This window comes from Phyllostomus discolor, chromosome 12, assembly GCF_004126475.2.
Source record: "Phyllostomus discolor isolate MPI-MPIP mPhyDis1 chromosome 12, mPhyDis1.pri.v3, whole genome shotgun sequence".
Lineage (NCBI taxonomy): Eukaryota > Metazoa > Chordata > Mammalia > Chiroptera > Phyllostomidae > Phyllostomus > Phyllostomus discolor.
In genome coordinates, this window is record NC_040914.2 from 30,401,053 (window position 1) to 30,424,945 (window position 23,893).

Below are 23,893 nucleotides of genomic sequence, written 5' to 3' on the forward strand. Positions count from 1 at the left end.
TAGGTTTTTCTTTTTGTAGTAGCTTGAGAAAAGCAATTCTGAAACTGTTTTAGAGGTATTTTAGGATTCAGCAAAATTTTATGTTGATTTTGTAGGTCTCAGTTTTGTAGAAACTACATGATAGTTTGGTTTTTTTTAGAGAAAGAGGGGAAGGGGAGGAGAAAGGGAGAGAAACATCAATGTGTGGGTGCCTCCCACACACCCCCTACTGGCGACCTGGCCCACAACCCAGGCATGTGTCTTGGCTGGGAATCGAACCAGTGACCCTTTGGTTCACAGGCTGTGCTCAATCCACTATTAGACATGAAACTATGGGGATGTTATAAATTGGAAATGTATGTATGTATATGTGCACACACACTTTTGTGTACCTATATATGTCCATATATACGCCTTTATTTCCTAGCTCTGTAGAAGACACCCTAATAGAAAGGAGCACACCTGGCACTCAGATTTGGTCCCTAATGCCATCCCCTACTCAAGGGAATGAGTTCTTTATAACTGGAGAAATGACTGATTTCAGAGCTGAGGGAAGCAGAAAGATGAGCTTGGAACATCTTACACTAAAAATAAATACATCAGAGGTATATCAGAGTTATGCCACCAGATGGAGACTTCCTCTAAGACTCTTACTGACCTCACCTTGGACAACTTAAGCACCAAAATCACTGATAGCAGTCAGTTATCAACCATTTGAGAAAACAGGAATCCATGAGTCCATCTGATAATAGTGACAAATAAATGGAGAGAAGGGAGGGTGCTAGCTTGAAGCAGAGTGCCAAGGACTCAGCAAATGGGCAGAAAGCTGACACTGGATAATTGACACTTTGCAACCATCAAGGGTAGGGACTGATTCAAGCAAGAGTCATTAATAGAGGCTGACCCTAGCAGGAATATTTTGGTAAGCAGGCAGGTATTTGCATTATCTTAAATGTCTCATATATTGGTTATTAGTTAAAAGGGAGAAATAGTAACTATATGATGGAGAAATTGGGCAACACTTTTGAGTGAGCAAAAGAATCACTACTGGCAGAATGAGGAATTTGTGCACTACCCAGGTGTGTGTGTATGTGTATGTTTGCAGTGATAGTACACACAAATCGCAGGCAGAGAAGGTAAAATGTTAACAACAGGTGGGTCTGGATGAGGGTACATCAATACTATTTTCAATATTTCTGTGCCTTTTGTTTTTTTTTAATATTTTATTTATTTTTAGAGGGGGAGAAAGAAACAGAGAAACATCAATGTGTGGTCTTCTCTCGCAGTCCCCCCACCAGGGACCTGGCCCACAAACAGCACAGACATATGCCCTAGACCAGCAACCGTTTGGTTTGCAGGCCCACACTCAATCCACTGAGCCACACCAGTCAGGGCTTAAGTTTTAAATTATTTCCAAATAAAGTAAACAAGACACAGGCATTCAGCTGTGCAGTAAATGAGACAATGTGGGAAACTGAAGGGACTGAGTGCTGGGTAATATAACAAAGGAGTCACTAGTGGGCATCAAAGCTGAGTGGGATGCATCTCAGGAGTGATATTGTGGCAGCAGAACTGAACCCATTGGTTAGGCTGGGAACAATAGTTGAAAGGGCAAATGTAGTTGTTCTTTGAAGAATTACCAGAGCCAGCCCTGGCTGGGTGTTGGCTCAACTGAATAAAGCATCATTCCATACACCAAAAGGTTACAGGTTTGATCCTTGGTCAGATCACATACCTAGCTTGTGGGTCAAGGTGCATATGGGAGGTAACTGGTTGATGTCTCTCTCTCCCTCCCTCTCCCCTCCCCTCCTCTCCTCTTCTCTCTCATCAATAGACATATCCACCAGAGCCACACCCAGCTTCAGGTTCAGGGTGGACAGGCTGAGAAGAGACAGGAAGGGACAGGCATCCAGGCAGTTTCAGTCTCTTGCAAGTGACTGAGGCCATGATATCATGTGTCTCTGAGAATGCACAAGTACAAGTGCAAGTGATGTGTTATCTCCCAGCTGAGTGACTGGCCCTCGTGTTCCAACCATCCAGAGGATAACAGAGCTGCAACAGTGTTGGAACCTGGGTCCCTGAGTCTCAGGAAGCAGTACTCCCAGCACCACCATGGAAGTAACAGGTACAGCTACAAGACTGTACTGCAAGTGAAGAAATAAATCCTGTATTATGTTAAGCCTCTGTGCACTGGGTGTCAGACTGGTGCTCAAACATGGTGACAGAAAGTTGTACCAGTTTCTGTAGCTACAGGAAGCAATTAACTTTATGGTCAGGTCATGAAAACAGTGCTGTAATCTGAGATTAAATACAAAATTCAAAAGATCTGCTGATTGCTAATGTAGCTCAAGGAATGAAGTTCCCCTTACTTGGGCAGACACATTTCCTCATGACCTTTTATTAGTGTTTTCAAGCTGTTTTGACCCAAGTAAAAAATACAGTTTAGATTGCAACCTGTTCTCATAGTTAACATATTTAGATATGGCTGAAAAGTTTCACAAAATAGTATTTGCCTTTACTACATGATAGTTTGTGTTTTTTTAGAGAAAGAGGGGAAGGGGAGGAGAAAGGGAGAGAAACATCAATGTGTGGGTGCCTCCCACACACCCCCTACTGGCAACCTGGCCCACAACCCAGGCATGTGTCTTGGCTGGGAATTGAACCAGTGACCCTTTGGTTCACAGGCTGTGCTCAATCCACTAAGGTACACCAGCCAGGGCTTACATGATGAATTTTGACCCATTTTATTCTGCTTCATGGTTGTGTAATGTCAGTGGCATCCACTAAATTGATTTTACAATTCACTAATGAACTGAAGCACCTGGTTTGAAAAGACTGCATTACACGGCTTCAATTGTTCTTGTGATCTTTGTAAGCTACTCCATACACATAAAGACAGGTGAGTTAAACTAGGAAACAGTTTGCTATTGAGGATTTAGAAGTAAACTTCACATCACATATTTATGAAAAGGCCAAAGTAGCTGTCAAGATTTCTGCTTGAACAGCAGCCCTGGGAAGGAGTGGAAACAAGGTTGATAAACAAGAAAGTTGGCAGATCACACACTTGAAAGCAACTCTACACTTTGCACAATGACAAATTTTCCAACGTGTAGCTGGTGCTAAAATGGCTACAGAAGAAAGCAGAGTCTTACTTCACATATGACCATCTGTGGTGTGCTTACAGGAGGTAAGGGCTTGCTGTGGGCTGTTCCTGGGTGCCATTTGACCCACATTAGCTCATTCAGAAAACAAACAAGCTGGCTTATATCCACACAGACACCACAGGAACTCGTGCAAGGGTTTTAAAGGAGCCCATTTGTTATTTGGGAATCGTAGGCCAAGTTGCCCACCAGGGGCACTGAGCAGTGGTTCATCTCTGTGCCTCAGATTGTACAGGGAAAACATTAATGTCCACACACTCCAGGAGCCAGCCATGCCCCCACTGGCACAGGCTCCACATGTGGCAGGGTTGGGGTCTTGCTCTTTCTTCTGGGCCTTCTAGTGCTCAGCCACGGCCAGGCTGAGGTGGAAGGCTTGCCAGTACCCCTGGCACATGTAAAAATTTCTGCCACAGTGACTCCTGAGGTGATGGGTGAAATGTGAGACCTACACGAAGGACTCCCCACACTGGCTACACACATAGGGTTCCCCTCAAAACACTCCAGGCTCATCACCTGCTGCAAGCTCCTTCTTTACACCACAATACTGGTGGTAACTCATGCTGGAGATACACTTAAGGCCCAGCCCATCACCTCTAAGTGGGCCCTTTTCCTTCCAAGTCCTAGGTGTGGGATGGCTGGCATTCCAGGCATAGGAAGGCTCTCCACAGACTTTTCCCACCCTGGACTGGCTCCTAGGTGATAGACTGCCTGTAGGTGACAGTAACAGGGCTTGGTTCACCCTCCTGAGAATCCAGTCTTCCGGGACTGCTTTTCCTACTCCCCTAGTGGTGCTCATCAAAGGCAAACAAGAACATCCCTCAAGAGCCTATCAGAATCTCACACATGGAGACTTCCTCATATATGCTCTCTTTTGCTTTCTTGCCACCTCCTGCCTCCTGAAACAAGGTGAGAATGTGAGCAGTGCCAACCCAGGGCTCAGAGAAGGAAGCTGTTATGTGAACAGAACAAAAGCCACCCCCAGGCTTTGATGCGATGTCAAGCAGCTGAAATAGTTCTCACTTGGCTACGTGCCTCAGAAGGACATTCCCAGGTCATCCCTGACCTCTCTGTAGTCTTGTACTCCCCATTTGCTGAGGCCTACCCATTTCTCCACAGTGATACCCCCTCACAATTCAAGTCCCAAAAAAAGGAAATTATTATGTCCTGGGCAGTGGATGCTTGGATTCTAGAACAGCTTCTCCCTGACTGCCCGGCATCTTGCCTTATGGCTGCCATGGGACACTAATCTAGTCCCTTCTGGCAAAAAAGATCCAAATTCATGTCCTTTGGCTTCACCTTTTTATTTCTTATCAAGTTATTATAGTAACAATGTGTTTGTAAAAGAGAAAAAAATCATAGACAATTGCAGCTCCTTAAGAACACCACATTTATTACTCCATTATCGTCCACTCTACAACCACATGTAAATATACCTTCACATGGCTGTCATAACAGCAAATCTCCTTTATGCCATTTTTTTGTTGCCTGCCATGTTATAACATTTCAATATGGGAACAAAACCTTTAGAATTATGGTTCAGCACAGAACAAATCAGAGGTGTCCTAAGTGAACAGGGGAGAAAAGGAAACGTAACTCAGTCATTTTGTTTCAACAACTAAAGCAGTGTATCACATTTCTACAGCAGCCCGTTCCATCCTTGTACAAGACCACTTCAGTTTTTTCTTAAGAGGGATATCACTGCATGGTCACAACATGCTCATCCAAGTGTCTCTTCTGAAATGAGTCCTCCGCACCTGGCAGGACTATAACACTGAAATACAACCAAATAGCAATCTACTCTAATTCTATGCTTGCTGTGGTGGGGAGCATGGTGGGAGACTCTCACCAGGGTATCTTTGCTGATATAGACAAGTAATTAAGAGCTCCTGCCAAAAGCTGCTCTGATTGCATTCAATTCTGCTAAGAGTTTGCATATGTACAATATGGTAGACACTCCCAATTAAAGGATTCCCAGCACCGATTGGCTATAGAACACATTCACAGGTTCTTTCCAGTTTACGCACACTGATGCAGGAGTAGCTGGCTATCTCCAGAGAAGCATCTTCCTGACACCCACAGGTTTTATTCCAGTGTATGTGCTATCATGTTTTGTATAGGCTAATCATCCCTGAAGCCTTTTCCACATTTATTACCGTTCTGTATTCCCTCCAGGAATTTAGTGACTTAATGGTATGGCTAAGGACTGTCTCACATTCAATTTACTGGATAAGGCAGAGAAACATTTAAAAATAAGTTTCTATATTTAAAAAACCATGTGTGTAATGTGATTCCATCCATGCAAAATTATGTACACATAAAGAGGTGGGAGAAGGATGGTCACCAGAATGTTGCTGAATGATGATTATCACAGAGATGACACTGCAAGTGACTGACTTTTTTCCTTTAAAAAAATTTTTTTTTTGTATTGAGGGAAGAGCCTTCCCAAAGACACCCCTCCTTCACACAAATTTTCAAGAGGATTCAGGAAACGAGTGTGCCCACATTCATTATGTATCCATGGTATGCTCTCCAGCATGTGTTCTCTGATGTCGGACCAGGGCTGAGCTCCTTCTGAATGTTTTCCCACATTGAGGACACTGGCTGGGATCCTCCCTGCTGTGGAGTCTCTGATGTACTGCAAGGTGGGAGTTCTGCTTAAAGGACTTCCCACACTCTGGACACTGGTACGGGGTCTCCTTGGTATGAATTCTCTGATGCTTGGTCAGACAGGAGCTGTCCCTGAAGGCTTTTCCACACCGACTACACTCGTAGGGCTTCTCACCAGTATGAGTCCTCTGGTGCCGGATGAGGCCAGCAATGTTCCTGAAAAGTTTCTGACACTGGTCACAGCCATATGGCTTCTCACCAGTGTGAATTCTCTGGTGCCTGATGAGGTATGCGCTCTCAATGAAAGTCTTCCCACACTCTTTACACTCATAGGGCTTCTCCCCAGAATGGATTTTCTGATGCACAATGAGGTGAGAGTTACGGTTGAAGGATTTTCCACACTCCACACATTCAAAGGGTTTCTCTCCAGTGTGAGTCCTCTCATGCTGGGTGAGGTATGAGCCATCTCGGAAAGCCTTTCCGCACTTGCTACATTCATAGGGCTTTTCCCCTGTGTGGATTCTGAGATGCACGGTGAGGTGGGAGATGTCTGTGAAAGGCTTCCCACATTCGTTACATCTGTATGGTTTTTCCCCTGTATGAGTTCTTTGATGCAAAATCAGAGATGAGTTTCTGTTGAATGTTTTTCCACATTCTAGACATTCATAAGGTTTCTCCCCAGTGTGAATTCTCTGGTGTTGTGTCAGAGCTGACCCATCACTGAAGGCTTTCCCACACTTACTGCATTTGTAGGGCTTCTCTCCTGTGTGGATTCTTTGATGCACACTCAGGTTGTAATTCTTGGAGAAGGACTTTCCACACTCGTTACAGGTATAAGGTTTCTCTCCAGTATGAGTTCGGTGATGCAAAACGAGAGAAGAGTTCCGTTTGAAGCATTTGCCACATTCAGTACATTTGTACAGCTTCTCTCCAGGGAGACTCCTCCTGTTTACATTAAGAGATGGACTTAAGGTAAAGATGTCCCCAAAGTCCTTGCCTTCATACAGTTTCTCCCCTCTTTTTGTTATTTTTTGTTCACCAAGAGGAATGAAATTGTTGAAAGATTCAACACTTTCAGGGTATTTATAGGGTTTTTCTCTCATTTGATTTCTTCTAAGTTGTTGAATAACGTCCATGGAACGGCAGGAGGCTTTTCCACAGGCATCAGTGTCACCAGTTCTCTTAGCTACAAAACTTTTCTGAGAACTGGGTAAAGCTGAGTCATAATCCAAACTTATAACCTCTGAGTCATGTATATGGAAACTATTTGATGTTGGGATCCTCTGAGAGGGTAAAAGGTCTGAGCTTGCATTCAAAGGCCTCCCAAGTCCAGGATACTCACGAATTGCTTCCTGAGTCCCTGACTTTTCCTGACTTAAAGCTGACTGCCTCAGGTGTCCCTCCCAGTTCTTATAGTCCCAACTGTCACCTAGAATGGAGAAATGGAGGCCCTCTCTCGTAAACCCTTCCATTTCTACAACACAGGGTAGTTCTTCCTCAGGAATATTCTGAGCTGTCATTTTCACTCTCGTGCCCCATGCTGAAAAGTGAAGAATGAGAAAGACAAACTTTAGTACATGAAGCTATGCATATAACTATAATGAGAAATGGTGACAGGCAGGGATATTTTACTTTTTAAAATTTTTTAAAATTGATCTGAGGTTGGGTGGAGGGGCTGGAACGGGAGTAGGGGGGAGAAAACTGTACTTGAACAATGATTGAAAAAAAAAAAAAAAGATTGATCTGAGAGGCAGAGAAACACTGATTTGTTGTTCCACCCACTAGTGCATTCACTGGTTAACTCCTGCATGTGTCCTAACTAAGAATCAAACCTATAACCCTAGCACATTGGGGTAACACTCTAAACAACTGAGCTACCTTCCAGAGCTTCTGAAATTCACATCTATAAAAGAGGGTGATAAAATGAGAATCAAGGCATGGAGGTAAGTTCAAAGGCAGTCACACAGTCTTTATCCTCCTAAAGAACAGGCAAGAGAGTACTGGGTAAATATCACCAACAGGATTAGCCTGCCAAGTGAGAGACCAGAGGCCAGGTGCCCTGCTCACACTGGGCCACCTTCTCAGCCACTGTGTGCTAGTTCCCATCACCCGTATAACAACCAGCACACATTTCAAAGCTGTGAAGGCAAAATGTGTGTACGGCACTGATGAATGAGCAAATCTGTCTCAGCTTGGTGGTCAGAGCTCTACCTTCAAGGATGGAATGGAGCACAGGCTTAGTGACTGCCCTATAGGAATATTAGGAGAGTTAGATCATGTTGGAGGCTGGCTCTGAGCTGGAGAAGGGACAGCACTCTGTAGGTGGCTGCCAGTGTCATCACTGTTCTTGATCCTCCTGTAACCACTCTCCCACACCTCCACTTCATGGTATCAAGACAACTGGCTCTCCACATATTTTTTTAGGTACAATGATATTAACTGGACCCTTACCTTAGAAAAAAATATTTTTTAAAAATTCCAGGTAAAGACCTCAACTTAAAATCAAAGTTCAAACTCTGTAGGATACCTTCATGAATGGGTACTCCTGGATCAATAGGGCTTAACAACCCAAAACCATACAAATCAGGATTAACAACTTTTACAGCAACATCAAACTTTCCATACAACAACAGACACAATTAAGAATTAAAGTACAAGTGGTAGGTGGAGAGAAAGTATTATTATAAAATATAAAAGAGGACTTCCAGCAAGAGAGAGGAACAGGTGGACGCACCGTACCTCCTCGCACAACCAAGATTAGAATAACAATAATTTACAGACAGAATAACACCCAGAACTGACAGAGGATTTATCTGAATGAAAGTCAGACAGCCAAGAAGTTGAAGCAGACCCATACATCCAGACTGGTAGGGGACGACGAGCCAGGCAGGCGTGGGTCGGCGGTGCGTGGAGGTCGGGGAAAACTTGGTGCAAAATCGGCGCGAAAGCCATCCGGTGCGCAAGAACGCAGCGGTGGTCCCTGAGTACACAAGCTGCGGCTGGCGGACCCAGTGAGGCAGCGATTGTGGACCAGGGCAGAGCTCGAAGCCCAGGATCCCAGAGAAGGGACTGAGATCCCAGGAGAATGGAACTACTGCCATTGTTCCCTCCCATCCCCACTCCCGCCCCCACATATAATGAATGTCACAATCTAGCAACTGGGGTGCCCAGCCCTGGTGAACACCTAAGGCTCCGCCCCCCACCGTAACAAGAGTGACCAGACCAGAAAAAAAAAGAAAAAAAAGAGACAGGGAGAGATATGTTCCCAACAGAACAGATCAGTCCCCCAGGACTCATCCTTTTGAGCGACCAAGAAATAGCCAATTTATCAGATGCACAGTTCAAAACACTGGTGATCAGAAAGCTCACGGAATTGGTTGACTTTGGGCGCAAATTAGATGAAAAGATGCAGGTTACCATAAAAGAGATGCAGGAAGATACGCGGAGGAGAGCCAATAGTGAAGGGAAGGAAACTGGGTCTCAAAACAATACAGTGGACCAGAAGAAGGATAGAATCAACCAAGCAGGAAAGCATGATGAAATAAGAATTCAAAAAAACGAGGAGAAGCTTAAGAGCATCCAGGACATCTTTAAACGTTCCAACATCCGAATTATAGGGGTACCAGAAGGGGAAGGGGAACAGCAACAAATTGAGCACGTATTTGAACAAATAATAAAGGAGAACTTCCCCAATCTGGCAAAAGAAATAGTCTTGCAAGAAATCCAGGAAGCTCAGAGAGCCCCAAAGAAGTTGGACCCAAGAAGAAACACACCAAGGCACATCATAATTACATTAGCCAAGGTAAAAACAAAGGAGAGAATCCTAGCAGCAGCAAGAGATAAGGGGACAGTCACCTACAAAGGAGTTCCCATCAGACTGTCAGCTGATTTCTCCAAAGAGACCTTACAGGCAAGAAGGGGCTGGAAAGAAATATTCCAAGTCATGAAAGACAAGGACCTACATCCCAGATTGCTCTATCCAGCGAAGCTCTCATTTAGAATGGAAGGGCAGATAAAGTGCTTCTCAGATAAGGTCAAGTTAAAGGAGTTCATCATCATCAAGCCCTTATTTTATGAAATGTTAAAGGGACTTATCTAAGAAAAGAAGATAGAAAGAAAAACCATGTATAGTAAAAGGACAGCAACTCACAATTATTAACAACCACACCTAAAGCAAAACCAAAAGAAACTAAGTAAACAACTAGAACAGGAACAGAACCACAGAAATGGAGGTCACATGGAGGGTTAGCAACAGGGGGGTGGGAGGAAGAGAGAGGGGGAAAAGATATAGAGCATAAGTAGCATAGAATGTAGGTTGAAAATAGGGAGAGGGCAAGAATAGTACAGGAAATGTAGAAGCTAAAGAACTCCTAAGTATGACACATGGACATGAACTAAAGGGGGGGGAATGTGGGTGGGAGAGGGGGTACAGGGTGGAGGGGAGAGAAGGGGGGAATGGGACAACTGTAATAACAATCAATAAAATATACTTAAAAAAATAAAAATAAATAAATGTATATTTCCTTTAAAATATATATATAAAAGAGACAAAGGAATAGTGCCGAGAGCTAAAAAGAATTTTTACAGAACAACACAAAAAATAAAAAAAACTGGTTGAAGGAAATAAAGAGACACTTCACAGAGAAAGTAGAAATGCCTTGAAAACATGGATATCTGCTCTTTCCCACCATCATTCAGGCAATTATAAACAACTTTAAGAATGAACATCAAATATGCATATTTCATATGAGTAAAAGTAAAATAAGGTGTGAACCTGGCTAGTGTGGCTCAGTGGACTGAGTGCAGGCCCATGAACCAAAGGGTCACTAGTTCAATTCCCAGTCAGGGCACATGCCTGGATTGTAGGCCAGGTTCCCAGTAGGGGGTGCAGAAGAGGCAACCACACGTTGATGTTCTCCCTCTCTTCTTCCCTTCCCCCTCTATAAAAAAAATAGTAAGTAAATAAATAATTTAAAAATTAAAATAAAATAAGGTATGAAAATGTAAAGCTTGGGCAGCTCATGCAGGAAGAGTCAGCGGGCACTGAGCGTGGCCAGCCACTTGGTGATCTGATAGTAGCTGTCAAAACATAAAATAGGCATATTCCTCTACCCAGTGATTCCTCCTGTAGGCTCTCAGGCTCAGAAAGCATGACCCCTGAGCCTAAGTGCACATCATTCTATGCCAAGTAGGGTCTTAAAGACCAGCAGGGAGAAGACAGACCACTTGTAAAGGAATGAAAAGTATCATGATAGCAAAACGGAAACCTGCTAGTAATGGGAGGTTATTTTCAAAGTGCTGAGGGAAAAAATGGTCAGATATGTTATTGTTCAACAGTGAATGTAAGATAAAGACAACTTCAGAAAAGCAGAAGCAGGCCTTAGCCAAGTAGCTCTGTGGGTTAGAGCATCACCCCATACACCAAAGGTTGTAGGTTTGATCCTCAGTCAAAGCACATATAAGACTCAATCAATGAATGCATAAATAAGTGGAACAACAAGTTTTTCTCTCTCTGTCAAATCAACAAATAAAACAAAAAAAAATTTTTTAAGCAGAAGCAGAGTTTATCTCCTAAGTCAATAGCCAAAAGAACTGGAGAAGTTATTCTTCAATAAAAAACCCACAAGGAAAAAAAATGGAAAGAAAAGGAAATGATGAATGTGTATTAGAATCAAATCCAGACCATACAAAATGCAGCAGTAAGTGACTCATGGGGTTAAGAATAGGATGTACTAAAACCCTGGGTGTCAGTAGACTGAGAGATGGGAAAGGAGTAAGAAACTTAAGTGTCTTGTACTTGAACAGCAATTAAAATTAAATTAAATTAAAAAAAGAAAAGAAAAAAGAAACTTGAGTGTCTTGATGCCCTTATATTTTTCATGATTCAGGTGAGACCTGGGCAAGTCAGGAACAAAGTAAGTATCGTGTAAAACTTCTAAGTCCACAGAGTAGTGGTTTTCAACTTGGGACAGTTTTACCCACAAAGGACATTTTGGGATGCCGGAAGACATTTTGCTTGTCAGCGCTGGGGAGCGGTTCCACTGGAATCTAGCACACTGAAGCCAGGAACACTGCTAAACACCCTTCAATACACAGGAAAGCCCCTCACAACATAGAATGATCCAGTCCCAATGTCAACAGTGCTAACTTGGAAAAATCCTGTTGTAGGAGGAAAGATAATAGAGAAAAGAAAACCAGATCAATCCAGAAGATATTAAGGGGTAAAGCCCAGAAGACAGATTAAATAGAAAGTATAAAACAACCATAAATCTATATGGCCATGATGGCCAGATAAAGATGTTGCATCACAATGTGTTTGTAACAGACACACCTAAACAAAAACCAAAACAAAACATAGAAAACAACAGCAAAAGTTTGGAAGAGACGAATGCTAACCAAACAAAGATTTTATGACTCTTTGCTAACCAACACAAAGCAAAGTCAGTCAGGATTACAAATCGAAATTAGCAGAAATCAGCAAACCCAACCATACTGGGATGTTTTAATGAACTTCATTCAGAAATAGAAATTCAGAAAAACTGATTAGAAATGAGCAGGAGAGGATATAATCAACCAGCCTGATTGTACAGCTTGATGAAGAGTACAGTACCAACAATTAGAGCCAAATGCTTTGCAAGCACAAATGGAACATTTGCTAACACTAGTCATAAACCAGGCCAAATAAAAAGTTCAACAAATGCCAGGCCACAGCCTCTTGACAAATATGGTCTAGGTAAAACCCAGTAACAGAAACAAAACCAAATATAAGAAAAACAATATAAAAAAATAAACCTTTATTTATTTGGAAAAACAAAAAATTATTTCTCAATAATTCACAGATAAAGAGAAATCTTGACAGACATTAGAAAACACCTAGAACTAAACAAATGATGAAATGGAACAACTCAAAATGTATGGCAAATGAGGAAGCAGCTAACATAGTTCCTAGGTGGAAAATACTGGCTTTCATGCTTACATTTAAAAAAGACTAAATGTAAGGAAGACTTAAGACTTAAGGAAGCCCTGGCCTGAATAGCTCAGTTGGTAGGAGTATCGTCCCACAACTGAAGAATTGTGGATTTGATTCCTGGTTAGGGCACATACCTAGGTTGCAAGTCAGATCCCTGGTCCAGGTACGTACAGGAGGCAACCAAGCAATGTTTCTCTCTCACATCAATGTTCCTCTATCTAAAAACAATGAAGAAAAAAAAAAAGCCCTTGAATGGGAATTAAAAAAAAACAACAACACAAGACTTAAAGGAAAGAACCATGGAGTAAATGAGTAAGAAGTGAAAGGTGATAATAAAGGTAAAAGAAGGGAAAAAAGAGAGAGAGAAAAAATAAAGAGCAGAAATTACAGAACCTGAAAACATGGAGACAACCAAGATGATGAAGAAAATCAAAAGTCTGTTACCTGAAAAGGCCAATTAAATATGTCTTTGGCAACAATGATCATTTAAAAAGAGAGAGGAGGTACATATAAGTGATATCAGTCAGGTAAAGGGGATTTAACTAAGGAACAGTAAAAAGTGGTAATGCTGGATTTATCCTAGCAATGCGAGGATGGTGGGACATTAAAACATCCATGGACACAATTCCCACATTTTCAGATAAAAGTAGAAGACAGCCCCCTGCAACAAATCTCAATATATTCATAAAGCACTAATTTAAAGAAATCTCACCCAGACTCCTGATCAAAATGCTCCCTGACTAAAGTAGAAGGCTCCTTTACAATATGTCAATAAATTCAGGAAGTACTTTAAGGAAAGCTCTGATTCACGATGAAAATTATTAACAACTAAGAACACGAGGAATTAAGGTAAATGTCACACCTAATAAAGAAATAAAGGACTGTTCACTCTGAAGTGAAGACTAAGACCCCACATGTCTGCTGCATCTATGGCATTCAACAGTAATGTCAAAGGGCCGGATGACCATACCCCCGCTGCCACTCCTAATGAGATGGACTCCTGAGCCTGCCTGGCTACCTTGCCACATGTTCCCTATATTGGGTCCTCTGAGTAAACTAGGGCATGGGTGACGTATGACTGTCCTGTGAAAACAAGAAATGGAGAGCACCTGCCACAGGTCCATTGGGGGAGGATGCATGTGTGCATTTAAACAAGGTAAGACAGACCCATACAAAAGGATACCACTTTGGAAAACTTTAGACAAACAAAATATTGAGATAAAAATATTAAAATGCCCTGGCAAGATACCTACCAAAGATGTGATCATGAAGGTCTTAGGGGCATCGAAGGGAACAGGTCTTCAGGAGCAAAGGAAATGTCCATTTCATCTATAATAGACACGTTTACTGAAATAAGACTTATACACCAGTAAGAAATACGGATGACCGACCAAACAGTAGAAAAGATCTGCAAAGTGCACATCTGATAAAGGATTTATGCACAGAAGACATAAGAGTACATGAAAAGTTCATCAACATCACTTCTGGCCAACTAAAAAAAAAAAACCCCAGAAAATAACAAGTGTCGTGAGGAAGTAAAGAAACTGGAACCCTCACACACTGTTGGTAGGAACGTAAAATGGTATATAGCTGCTTTGGAAAACAGTCTGTTTCTTGAAAACTTAAACACACAGTCATCATATGACCTAGCAATTCCACTACTAAGGTATCCATTAAAAAAAAAAAAAAAGCAAACGTGCCTACAAATAAACCTGTACCATGAATAGCAACACAATTCATGATAAACAAAAAGTAGAAACAATCCAAATAAATGTACATCAACTGACAGGTGAATAGCTAAACAAAATGTGAAATCCATATAATGGCCCTGGCTGGTGTGGTTCAGTTTGTTGGGCACTGTTACACAAAACAATGGGTCACAGGTTTGATTCTCAGTCAGGGCACATGCCTAGGTTGCAGGTTCAGTCCCAAGTCAGGGCATGTACAAAGGCAACCAATCGATGCTTCTCTTTCATGTCAAAGTGTCTCTCCCTCTCTTTCTCCCTCCCTTCTCCTCTAAAAATAAATAAGTAAAATATTTTTTAAAAATAAAAAATCTATATAATGGAATATTCTATTATTCTTCAGTCATAAGAAGAAATGAAATACTGATACGTGCTTCAATAACATAGATGAACCTAACACGTTATGCTCAGTAAAAGAACGATACATTATATGATCCCATTTATATCATGTTCAAAACAAGTAATTCCATAAAAATTTAAAGACTATTTGTAGTTGTCAGGAGCTGGGGAATAAATGATAATGGGTATGAATTGTTTTCTTGGTCTGATAAAAATGTTCTGAAATTACATAGTGGTGATGGCTGCAAAACTTTGTGAATATACTGAAAACTACCAAATTGTAAACTTTGGATGAATTGTATATTATATGAATTACAACTTGATAAAGCTGTAAAAAGTAAATTAACACCTTCAAGAACAATGCTAGTGATGCTAAGCCCCGACAGACGCCCTATAAGAGATGAATCTCCCCCAGCCAGACCCGCAGCACTTTCCCTTGGCAGTATCCCCTGGGGGCATCTGGCAATCTGCAGGTGTTAGGCTGTCACAAAGATGGAGCCAGGGGAATTCCTAACATTGGATGGGCCTAGGCTGGGGAGGCAGATTTGCTACCATACCTGGAACTATCCCACATGATGTCTAACTATCCTGTGTCCCACAGACTCTACAGGTATCATTCTGGGGTACTTCAGAACAGAAAAATACTGCGCGTATTACAAGACATTACAAAAAGGGTGCTTTTGTTAACAAGGAAGCTAATAGGAAGTGCAGATATTGCACTGAATTCATGAACTCATTCCCTACTCTGCACCTCCCTCCTAGACAAAACTGGCCATTCCAAATACACCCTCAGTCAATGAGGGTGTGAGTGCCATAGTGAGGTTATTGTAAAAAGACGAAATTGAACAAAAAGACAAAAAGGACCAAAAAAAGAATGCAAAACAAAAAAAACAAATGATGACCAGGAATACATTAGGACCGACTTTGGGAAAATAGTATTAAAGCAGAGCTTTTAATGCAGGAATCACACCGAATTTCATTAGTTGTTTGTTTTAAAAATGTCTCAGGAGCATTTGAGATCTTGCTCTAGGGCATATGTCATCAGTTTAGCTCAAACTTCTAAAAATTCTTAAAAATAAAAAATTAAGAAATAAAATATCTCACATAATTTCCTTCATATGTATTTGTGTATTACTGTTTTTAGCAATACAACAATGTAAAAATTACATTTAAAAAATTTCATCTTGCCCTGACCACTGAGGCTCAGTTGGCTAGGCATTGTCCAGCAAAGCAAAAGGTCACCGGTTTAATTTTACCTGGGTTGCGGGTTGGGTATCTGGTTGGGGTGCACGCAGGTGACAACTGATCAATGCTTCTCTCGTACATTGATGTTTCTCTCCCTCTCTTTCTCCCCACCTTCCCCTCTCTCGAAAACAAAAAAATAAAGAAAACCTTCACAAAAATTCATCTTGATGCTGTTCACATATTTTTGGGGTCAATGTATCCCTCCCACTCATCCACAGATCCCAGATCCTTTTCTCGATTGTCCACTATACCACTTCTCTGAAGCCCCAGCATTAGTAATTTTCCCCAACCTGTCTTTCTATTCCCCATGCCCATTGAAGATGGTGGTTTCCAAGGCTTTCTACACACTGAATGTTACCCCAGCACATGCTGACACATCAGGTCTAGAGAACTTTCTGTGATAAATTGTCCTGATGTTGTTCCAGGTCATAACACAGGGGATGACTCACCTGTGGATACAACCCAGCTCATCTGGACACCCTGGGCTACCTTGTAGTGTAAGTGCTCAGAACCCACTCCCACCAAGGTACTATGTTTCTTCCTTTGCTTCTTAATACACCTGGTCTAGGTCCACTTCTCCAATATTCACTGTTCCAGCAATACCTACCCATACCTTACCTCATTCAATTTCACTGAAAACAATAAATTGTGACTATTCTATTTCTCTTAATCCAAACCTACAGTCTCCAGCACCAGACTGCTTCCTATGTCATATGGTAGTTGTATCCAAGCACTTAAATACAAACATACATATTTTAATACAAATGCCTTTCTTTGCATTGACTCTTTTTTTAACTGACTCTTTACATGTACATAGGACTTTAGAATTTTTACAATTATGTGGATATGTAATATTATCTATAAAATTTCTTTCGGATTGGTAAAAGGCACATTGCAAACTTGATTATAAAGAATGAGCATTACCCAAAAATAAACTCAAAGTGATTGCCTAGGACTAAATGGGAGAGAGAAGATACGGAGTGACTGCTAATGGACACAGGCCTTCTTTACGGGGATGATAAAAACATTCTATTGCCCTGTTCAGATAGCTCAGTTGGTTAGAACATCATCCCAACAGCTAAGATTGTGGGTTTGATCTCCATTTGGGGCACAAGAAGCAACCAATGTATGCATAAAGAAGTGGAACAACAAATCGATGTTTCTCTCTCTCCCTTCTTCTGTCTCTCTAAAATCAATAAACATTTAAAAAATAAAAATAAACATTCTAAAATTGTTACTGGTAATGGATATACAACTATACAACCTAGTAAGTATACTAAAAACCACCAAATTTTATATCTTAGGACGGTGAACTATATGGTTTGTGAATTATATCTCAATAAAACTGCATTTAAAATTTTTTAAAAGATTTTATTTATTTTTTTAGAGGGAGGGAGGGAAGGAGAGAGGGGGAGAAACATCAATGGATGGTTGCCTCTCACACGCCCCCTACTGGGGACCTGGCCTACAACCCAGGCATGTGCCCTGACTGAGAATTTAACCAGCGACCGTTAGATTCCCAGGCTGGCACTCAACCACTGAGCCACAACTGGCAGGGTTAAAACTGCATTTGAAAAAAAATAAGCAGGTGTTGAGTCTGTCAGGGTCATAACCACTGGTTTAGACCCCACATGGCACAATTCTGGACCTAAGACTTCATGAAGTAACAGTTTTATAAGATATGCCAAGGTTGTGTAGAATTCTATTCCCAGGCACTCACCTCTGAAGGGCTTTATCCCCAGTCTCCAGGAGCCTCCAAAGAAATCCACTTAGGCCCAGAGCCTGGATGTTAAAAATTGAGGGCTGCCAGACCTCAGCTATACAAGACTGTCTGCATGGTTCCTGCCATCTCTGTGGACCAAACACAATGATAATGTTTACTTGTTCAAACAATGCATTTTTCTAAGGATTTTATTTATTTATCTGCAGAGAGAGGGAAAGGGAAGGAGAAAGAGAGAGAGAAATGATTAGCTGCCTCTCAAATGCCTCTAAATGGAGACCCAGTCAAAAACCCAGACATGCGCCCTGACTAGGAATTGAACCAGCAACATTTTGGGTCACAAGCAGCACTCAATACACTGAGCCACACCAGCCAGGGAAATGATGTATTCTTTAACAAAAATAGATTCTTGTCTACCAAATTTATCCCCATCCTAACAAAGTCATCTCCCTGCCTACCAATTGTGATAAAGTCTGACTCCATTTTTGATGATTAACTACTAACAGCTTTCAAGCACCTCTCCACCCTGTCACCTCCTTCCACCCCACATCTAGGCAAGCTAATGAGAAAGCCTGAATACTTTCTCCTTGGAGTTAGCAGGAAGTTCAAACCATGAAAGCCCCAAGCAAGGCAAAGCCACCCTCATGCCAGCTCCACTCTGGAATCACAATAAAAGCCCAGCCAGCCTCCTTTTCCTGCTCTCTCAGGCTATTTTTGGATTACTTTGAGAAGACTACCCTGCTCTCTCAAGGACACCTCATTATGTGAATAATCAAACTTTTATCTTCTTGGGGGTGTATGTGTAAAATATATGAAGAGAGTGTATATATTAGTATTTGAGACAAGGAGAAAAGAAAGGTAAAGCTTATGTAGCAAAGTGTTAACTTAAGAATCTGGATGGTTTTACTAGTGTTCGTCGAACTATTACTACAACTTTTCTGTAAATATAACACTTTTAAAAACAAAAAGTCGGGCCATGGCTGGTGTAACTCAGTGGATTGAGTGTGGGCCTGTGAACCAAAGGGTCACCAGTTCAATTCCTGGTCAGGGCACATGCCTGGGTTGCAGGCCAGGTTCCCAGTGGGGGGCGCAGGAGAAACAACCACACATTGATGTTTCTCTTTCTTTCTCCTTCCCTGCCCTTCTCTCTAAAGGTGAATAAATAAAATCTTTTAAAATACAATTAAAAAATAAAAAAAATAAAAAATAAAAGTTGGTCCCAGACAAGAAATAAGGGAGTTCATCACCACCAAACCAGTATTACAAGAAACATTAAAGGGACTTCTTTAAGAAAAAGAAGAAAATAATAAATAATAAAATGGCAGTAACTACATAGCCATCAATAATTACTGTAAATGTAAATGGATTAAATACGCCAATCAAAAAACATGGAGGTTTTCCCTGATCAATGTGGCTCAGTTGGGCCTCCTCCCACCAAGTGCAAAGGTGTTGGTTGGATTCCCAGTCAGGGCACATAGCTGGGCTGTGGGCCAGGTCCCCAGTTGGGGGTGTGTGATGACGTTTCTCTCACATATTAATGTTTCTCTCTTTCTCCCTCCCTTCCCCTCTAAAAATAAATAAATAGAATCTTTTTTTAGAAACTTGTGTGGGAAGGGAGAGGAAACAAGCAATAGAATGGAGGGAAGTTACTTGCTGTGGGGGAAATGAACCAAACAAATAAGGGTTTGGTATTGAAAACATGTTCACAGGCCCAAGTGCCTAATGACCACATTTTTAAATAGACGAAGAATAAGGGATCTTACTGGGGTGACGGTAATTTTGAGAAAGGTTTCGGTTGCATTTGTCAAAACTCATCCAATTTTGCCTCAAAATTTTACGAAAGCAATAGTAATGAACTCCAGCTGATAAGTACGGCGAGGGGAAAGCGCGGTGGTATCTGCCATTTAATTTAAAAGTATCCCTAAAAATATTTAATGGATGGGTAAAAGGATGGATAAGGGGAAATACGAGATATAGCAAGCATAAATGTTAATGGGTCGCTATAAGGTCGCACGAGAATTTCAACTTTTCTACACGTATGAAAACTTTTATCATGAACTATTGGAGGAAGAGGAACTAAAGAAATGAACTACCAAAACCAAGGAAAAGTAAAACGGCCACAAAAACAGGTGAAAAATGCGGCCCTCACTGGGAACTGCACCAAGACCGGACGTGGTAGATATTAGGTGGGGAAGGGAGGAGTAAGAGAGGATCTAACACCTGCGGGACTCAGAGGGAAACCGCACAGGTGGCCGGCACCACGGCCCTCCCACCACCCGACAGCAGAGGCGCGGTAGAGGGGGGTCGCCGCTGCAGCGCGTCCAGGACAAGAGACAGGCCCGCGCGAAACTGTCCCTGAGGAAAGGCCAGCAGATACTAGCGCAGAACGGCTAAGCTCCGCGAAGAGAGGGACGTAGGCCAAGAGAAGACCCCACATCCTGAGCACTATTTTTACGGGGCGGGAGCCGTCCTCCAGTGCAGGGGGCGTCCTCGCAGGAGGGCGGCCGCGCCCCGGGTCATCCCCGCCCTCTGAGCGGACCGCGCCCTGGAACCCGTGGCCAACGCGCCACTCAAGACCTACCGGGACCCGGCGGACACAGATACTCCCTGCAGGAGGAAACTGAGAAACAGAAATACAGAGGGCGCGGCGGGACTCACCTCAAGTGAGGAGCCAGTAGCGGCAGCCATGTTCCGGCGAGCGCGCATGCGCGAGCCAAGACTTGCCTGTGAGCGTCCCTGGAGGCCCCGCCCCTCCCCGCCCCGCCCCTCCCCGCCCCGGCCAGTTAGGTGCGAGGGGAACATTCCAACTCTTCACTTCTGCTCCAGGCAGCAGACCTTCAGTTCCTTTCGCCAGAGCAGTTTTCTGCCTGCCGGGCGCCCAGCTTTTACCTCCGGAGTAGCTGGCTTTGACCCCGTCCGCTCCGCCGCCCTCTCCAGGACTACGTATCCTGGAGGGCTGTTCCTATTCCCGCATTTATTGATGTACATATGGACTCAAGGGTATTTTTTTCTCCTATGGTTTTAATCCAATGGCATTAGTATTGATTTATTTTTATTTACGGCTCAGTTTGCCAAAAGTAATTCCATACCATACTTTTTTATTTGGAGAAAAGTATGTTAAAATTCCGAGAATTGGACCTCTTTATTATTGGCAATGTAATTGTTTACTTAGAAATCAAAACAGACGCTACGTGTTTCATAAATTGGTAGAACGGTTAAATAACGATTTTATTTTTTTAACGATTTTGGATAAAAGATTAACGTATAAATCAATGTATGTGTTTTATGGGAGAAAAAAATCAATGCATAAATATCAGTAGCCCTGGCTGGTGTGGCTCAGTGTATTGAGAGCTGGCAGGTCGCGGGTTCAATTCCCCAACAGGGCACGGGGTTTCGCGTCAGGTTCTGTGAGAGGCAACCAATCGATTCTCCAACACATTGATCTTTCTCTTCCTCTGTTTCTCTCTCTCTTCCTGTCTCTCTAAAAATAAATAAAATCTTTAAATATCAGTAATAAGCAGTTAAAATTTGCTTTAAAAATAAATGTCAATTTTATGTGTATATAAAATAATTCTAGTAAGTAATTTGGATATTTTTTAAAGCAATGAATATACCCATACTTTATTACATCCAAGGTTAATGTCAAGGGTGAACAGCAGTACTCCCAGAGTACATCAGGCTGGGTCTGAGGCACAGGGTACCATGACAGTATTTCCCAGAACAACCTAAGTTAAGGGTGAGAAGACAATTCTCAAAGAATCTCCTCCAATATATATTTTTTATCCTAAAGGGAAAAACATTAACTTTACAGTGTAGAAACCTGGCAAGTACCTTCTTAACCATCACTGTTGACCTCTTGCCCAAAATGCATCACCTTAATCTAATCATAAAAACACTTGACTAAGCTAAACTAAGAGACAATTTACAAAATAACTTAGCAGTATTCTGCAAAAGTGTCAAGATCATGAAAGACAAGGAAAAACAACAACAACAAAACCAAGACAATAAAAACTTTTAAAAGAAAAAAAAGACAAGGGAAGACTGAAGAACTGTCGCAGAGTGGAGGAGACTAAGGAGATGCGGCAAATAAATGTAATGTGGGATCTTGGAACAAAAATACACATTAAGGGAAAGAAGAATAAAGTCTGTAGTTTAGTTATTAAGATTGAACCAATGGTAATTTCCTAGTTTTGATAATTACATCATGATTACATAAAATGTTAACATTAGGGGAAACTGGTGAAAGGTATACAGGAACTTTCTATTTTTGAAACATTTCTGTAAGAGTAAAACCATTTTTAAAATAAAAACTCCAGGAAGAGAGCTTTAGTCCTATATTCATATAAAAATAAGTCCATGTTCTTATTCTGCCCAGTGGTTTATGATGGGGCAAATCACAAATTAATGAAGTTAGTTAATAGTGTTGTTCCAGAACAGTGTTAAAGTCTCTAACTATAATTATGGATCTAGTTCTCCTTTAATTCTATCAGTCTTTGCTTCATTTATTTTGGAACTCTGTTTCCAGTGCAATCATGTTTAGGATTATTACATCTTCTTGCTGATTTTCACCTTTTATAACTATGTGATGTCCTTCCTTATTCCTGGTAATTTTATTTTCCCTGAAGTCTATATTGTCTGATAAAACATAGCCATTTAGGCTTTCTTTGGACTAGTTTTGGCCATGTATATTTTTTAATACTTTAACTTTTAACCTGTCAATATCATTTTATTCAAAGTTGGATTCTCATAGATATCATAGAGTTGGGTTTGTTTTTGTTTGTTTTTTAAATCTAATCTGACACTTTCTGTTTTTTCATTGGTGTGTTTAGATCATTCACTTTTGGGGGAGGGGTATTTGAGTTTATTTGCCAAGGTATGCTCTGGATGTCCTATGTCCCACGTGGCCACAGAGGTGTCATCCTGATGATCTTAGGTCCCAATAGGCTTCTTTTCTGAGACATAATTTACATACAACAGAGTGCACAGAGTTTACCTTTACAGTTTGATGAGTACATCACACACTTTTTAAAAAACATCCTCACCTGAGGATGTTTTTTAAAGTATTTTTTTAAAGATTTTTTTTATGAGCGCGAGCTGCGAACCAAAGTGTCGCAGGTTCGATTCCCAGTCAGGGTATATGCCTGGGTTGCAGACCATGACCCTCAGCAACCCCACATTGATGTTTCTTTCTCTCTTTCTCCCTCCCTTCCCTTTCTAAAAATAAATAAATAAAATCTTTAAAGATTTATGTAGAAGGGAGGGAATTTCAGGGGGAAAGGGTGAAGTGTTTGCAGGAACATGCATAAAGGACACATTGACAATAACGGGGCAGGGGTGGAAACAGGAGGGAGGTGGAAAGGACTGGGGGTGTGGGCTGGGAGGAAGGCAGAAAACTTTTCTTGAACAACAATTAAAAATTTATTTAAAGATTTTATTTATTTATTTTTAGAGAGGGGAGGGGAGGGAGAAAGAGAGAGAGAGAAACTTTGATACATCAATAAGTTGCCTCTTGCACACCTTTATTGGTGGGATTTGAACTGGCCACCTTTCATCTGCAAGCCCACAGGCCAGCATTCAATCCACTGAGCCACAACAGACAGGGCCAAGAAAGAAGGAAAAACACTGATGTGAGAAAGAAATATTGCTTGGCTGCTTCATGTACATACCCTGCCCAGGGATCAAACTGCAATCTATGTTTGTACCCTGACTAAGAAACGGACTAGCAAGATTTTAGTGCATGGGACTACAGTACAACCAACTGGGCAAGCCAGCCAGGGCTAGATCATTCACCTGTAATGTAATTATTGATAAGACTGAATTTGGGCCTATTATTTTATTTGTTTTCTGTTTGTCCCTTGCTTTTTGTTCCTCTGTTCCCCTTTTTCCTGCCTTCTCTGGTTAGTTGACTATTTTACAGCATTCCATCTTAGTTTACCTACTGGCATTTTAGCTATATAGCTTTCTATTATTTTTGGTGATTCCTCCAGGTATTATATACATATCTAATCTTTCATAGGCTACTTAGCATAAATTCTTTTTTTCCCAAGGGAAATACATATTTCCTTTATTGCTTTTTTAAATAATTTTTTAAAAGATTTTATTTATTTAGAGAGGGAAGAGAGGGAGA

The 23,893-nt window shown here is 41.5% G+C and overlaps 1 protein-coding gene across 7 annotated transcripts; it reads right to left on the reverse strand.

Annotated features, from left to right (window-relative positions):
* Nucleotides 1–4,506: 4,506 nt before the first annotated feature.
* Nucleotides 4,507–20,495, reverse strand: ZNF329 (zinc finger protein 329). 7 transcript variants are annotated; one of them, XM_028530479.2, is made up of 5 exons: nucleotides 20,425–20,495; nucleotides 17,767–17,897; nucleotides 13,971–14,046; nucleotides 12,852–12,935; nucleotides 4,507–7,287 (listed from the first exon to the last, which is right to left on the reverse strand). In XM_028530479.2, the coding sequence occupies exon 5, from the start codon at nucleotides 7,265–7,267 to the stop codon at nucleotides 5,648–5,650; it is 1,620 nt and encodes a 539-aa protein (XP_028386280.1). In that variant the 5' UTR covers nucleotides 7,268–7,287; nucleotides 12,852–12,935; nucleotides 13,971–14,046; nucleotides 17,767–17,897; nucleotides 20,425–20,495; the 3' UTR covers nucleotides 4,507–5,647. The 7 variants fall into 7 exon arrangements, with proteins under 7 accessions (XP_028386280.1, XP_028386277.1, XP_035869328.1 ...); XM_028530476.2 differs by lacking the exon at nucleotides 12,852–12,935; XM_036013435.1 differs by lacking the exons at nucleotides 12,852–12,935; nucleotides 20,425–20,495 and adding an exon at nucleotides 19,987–20,071.
* Between the last annotated feature and the right edge of the window lie 3,398 nt (nucleotides 20,496–23,893).

Coding starts and splice junctions, on each gene's coding strand:
- ZNF329 (XM_036013433.1), bottom strand. CDS start 16,127: ATGTACGAGAGAAGCATTGATCAGTTGTCACCTGCGTGCACCCCAACC. Junction 7,288..16,057: donor ATACCCAACCCGCAACCCAG/GTAAAATTAAAC, acceptor TTCACTTTTCAG/CATGGGGCACGAGAGTGAAA.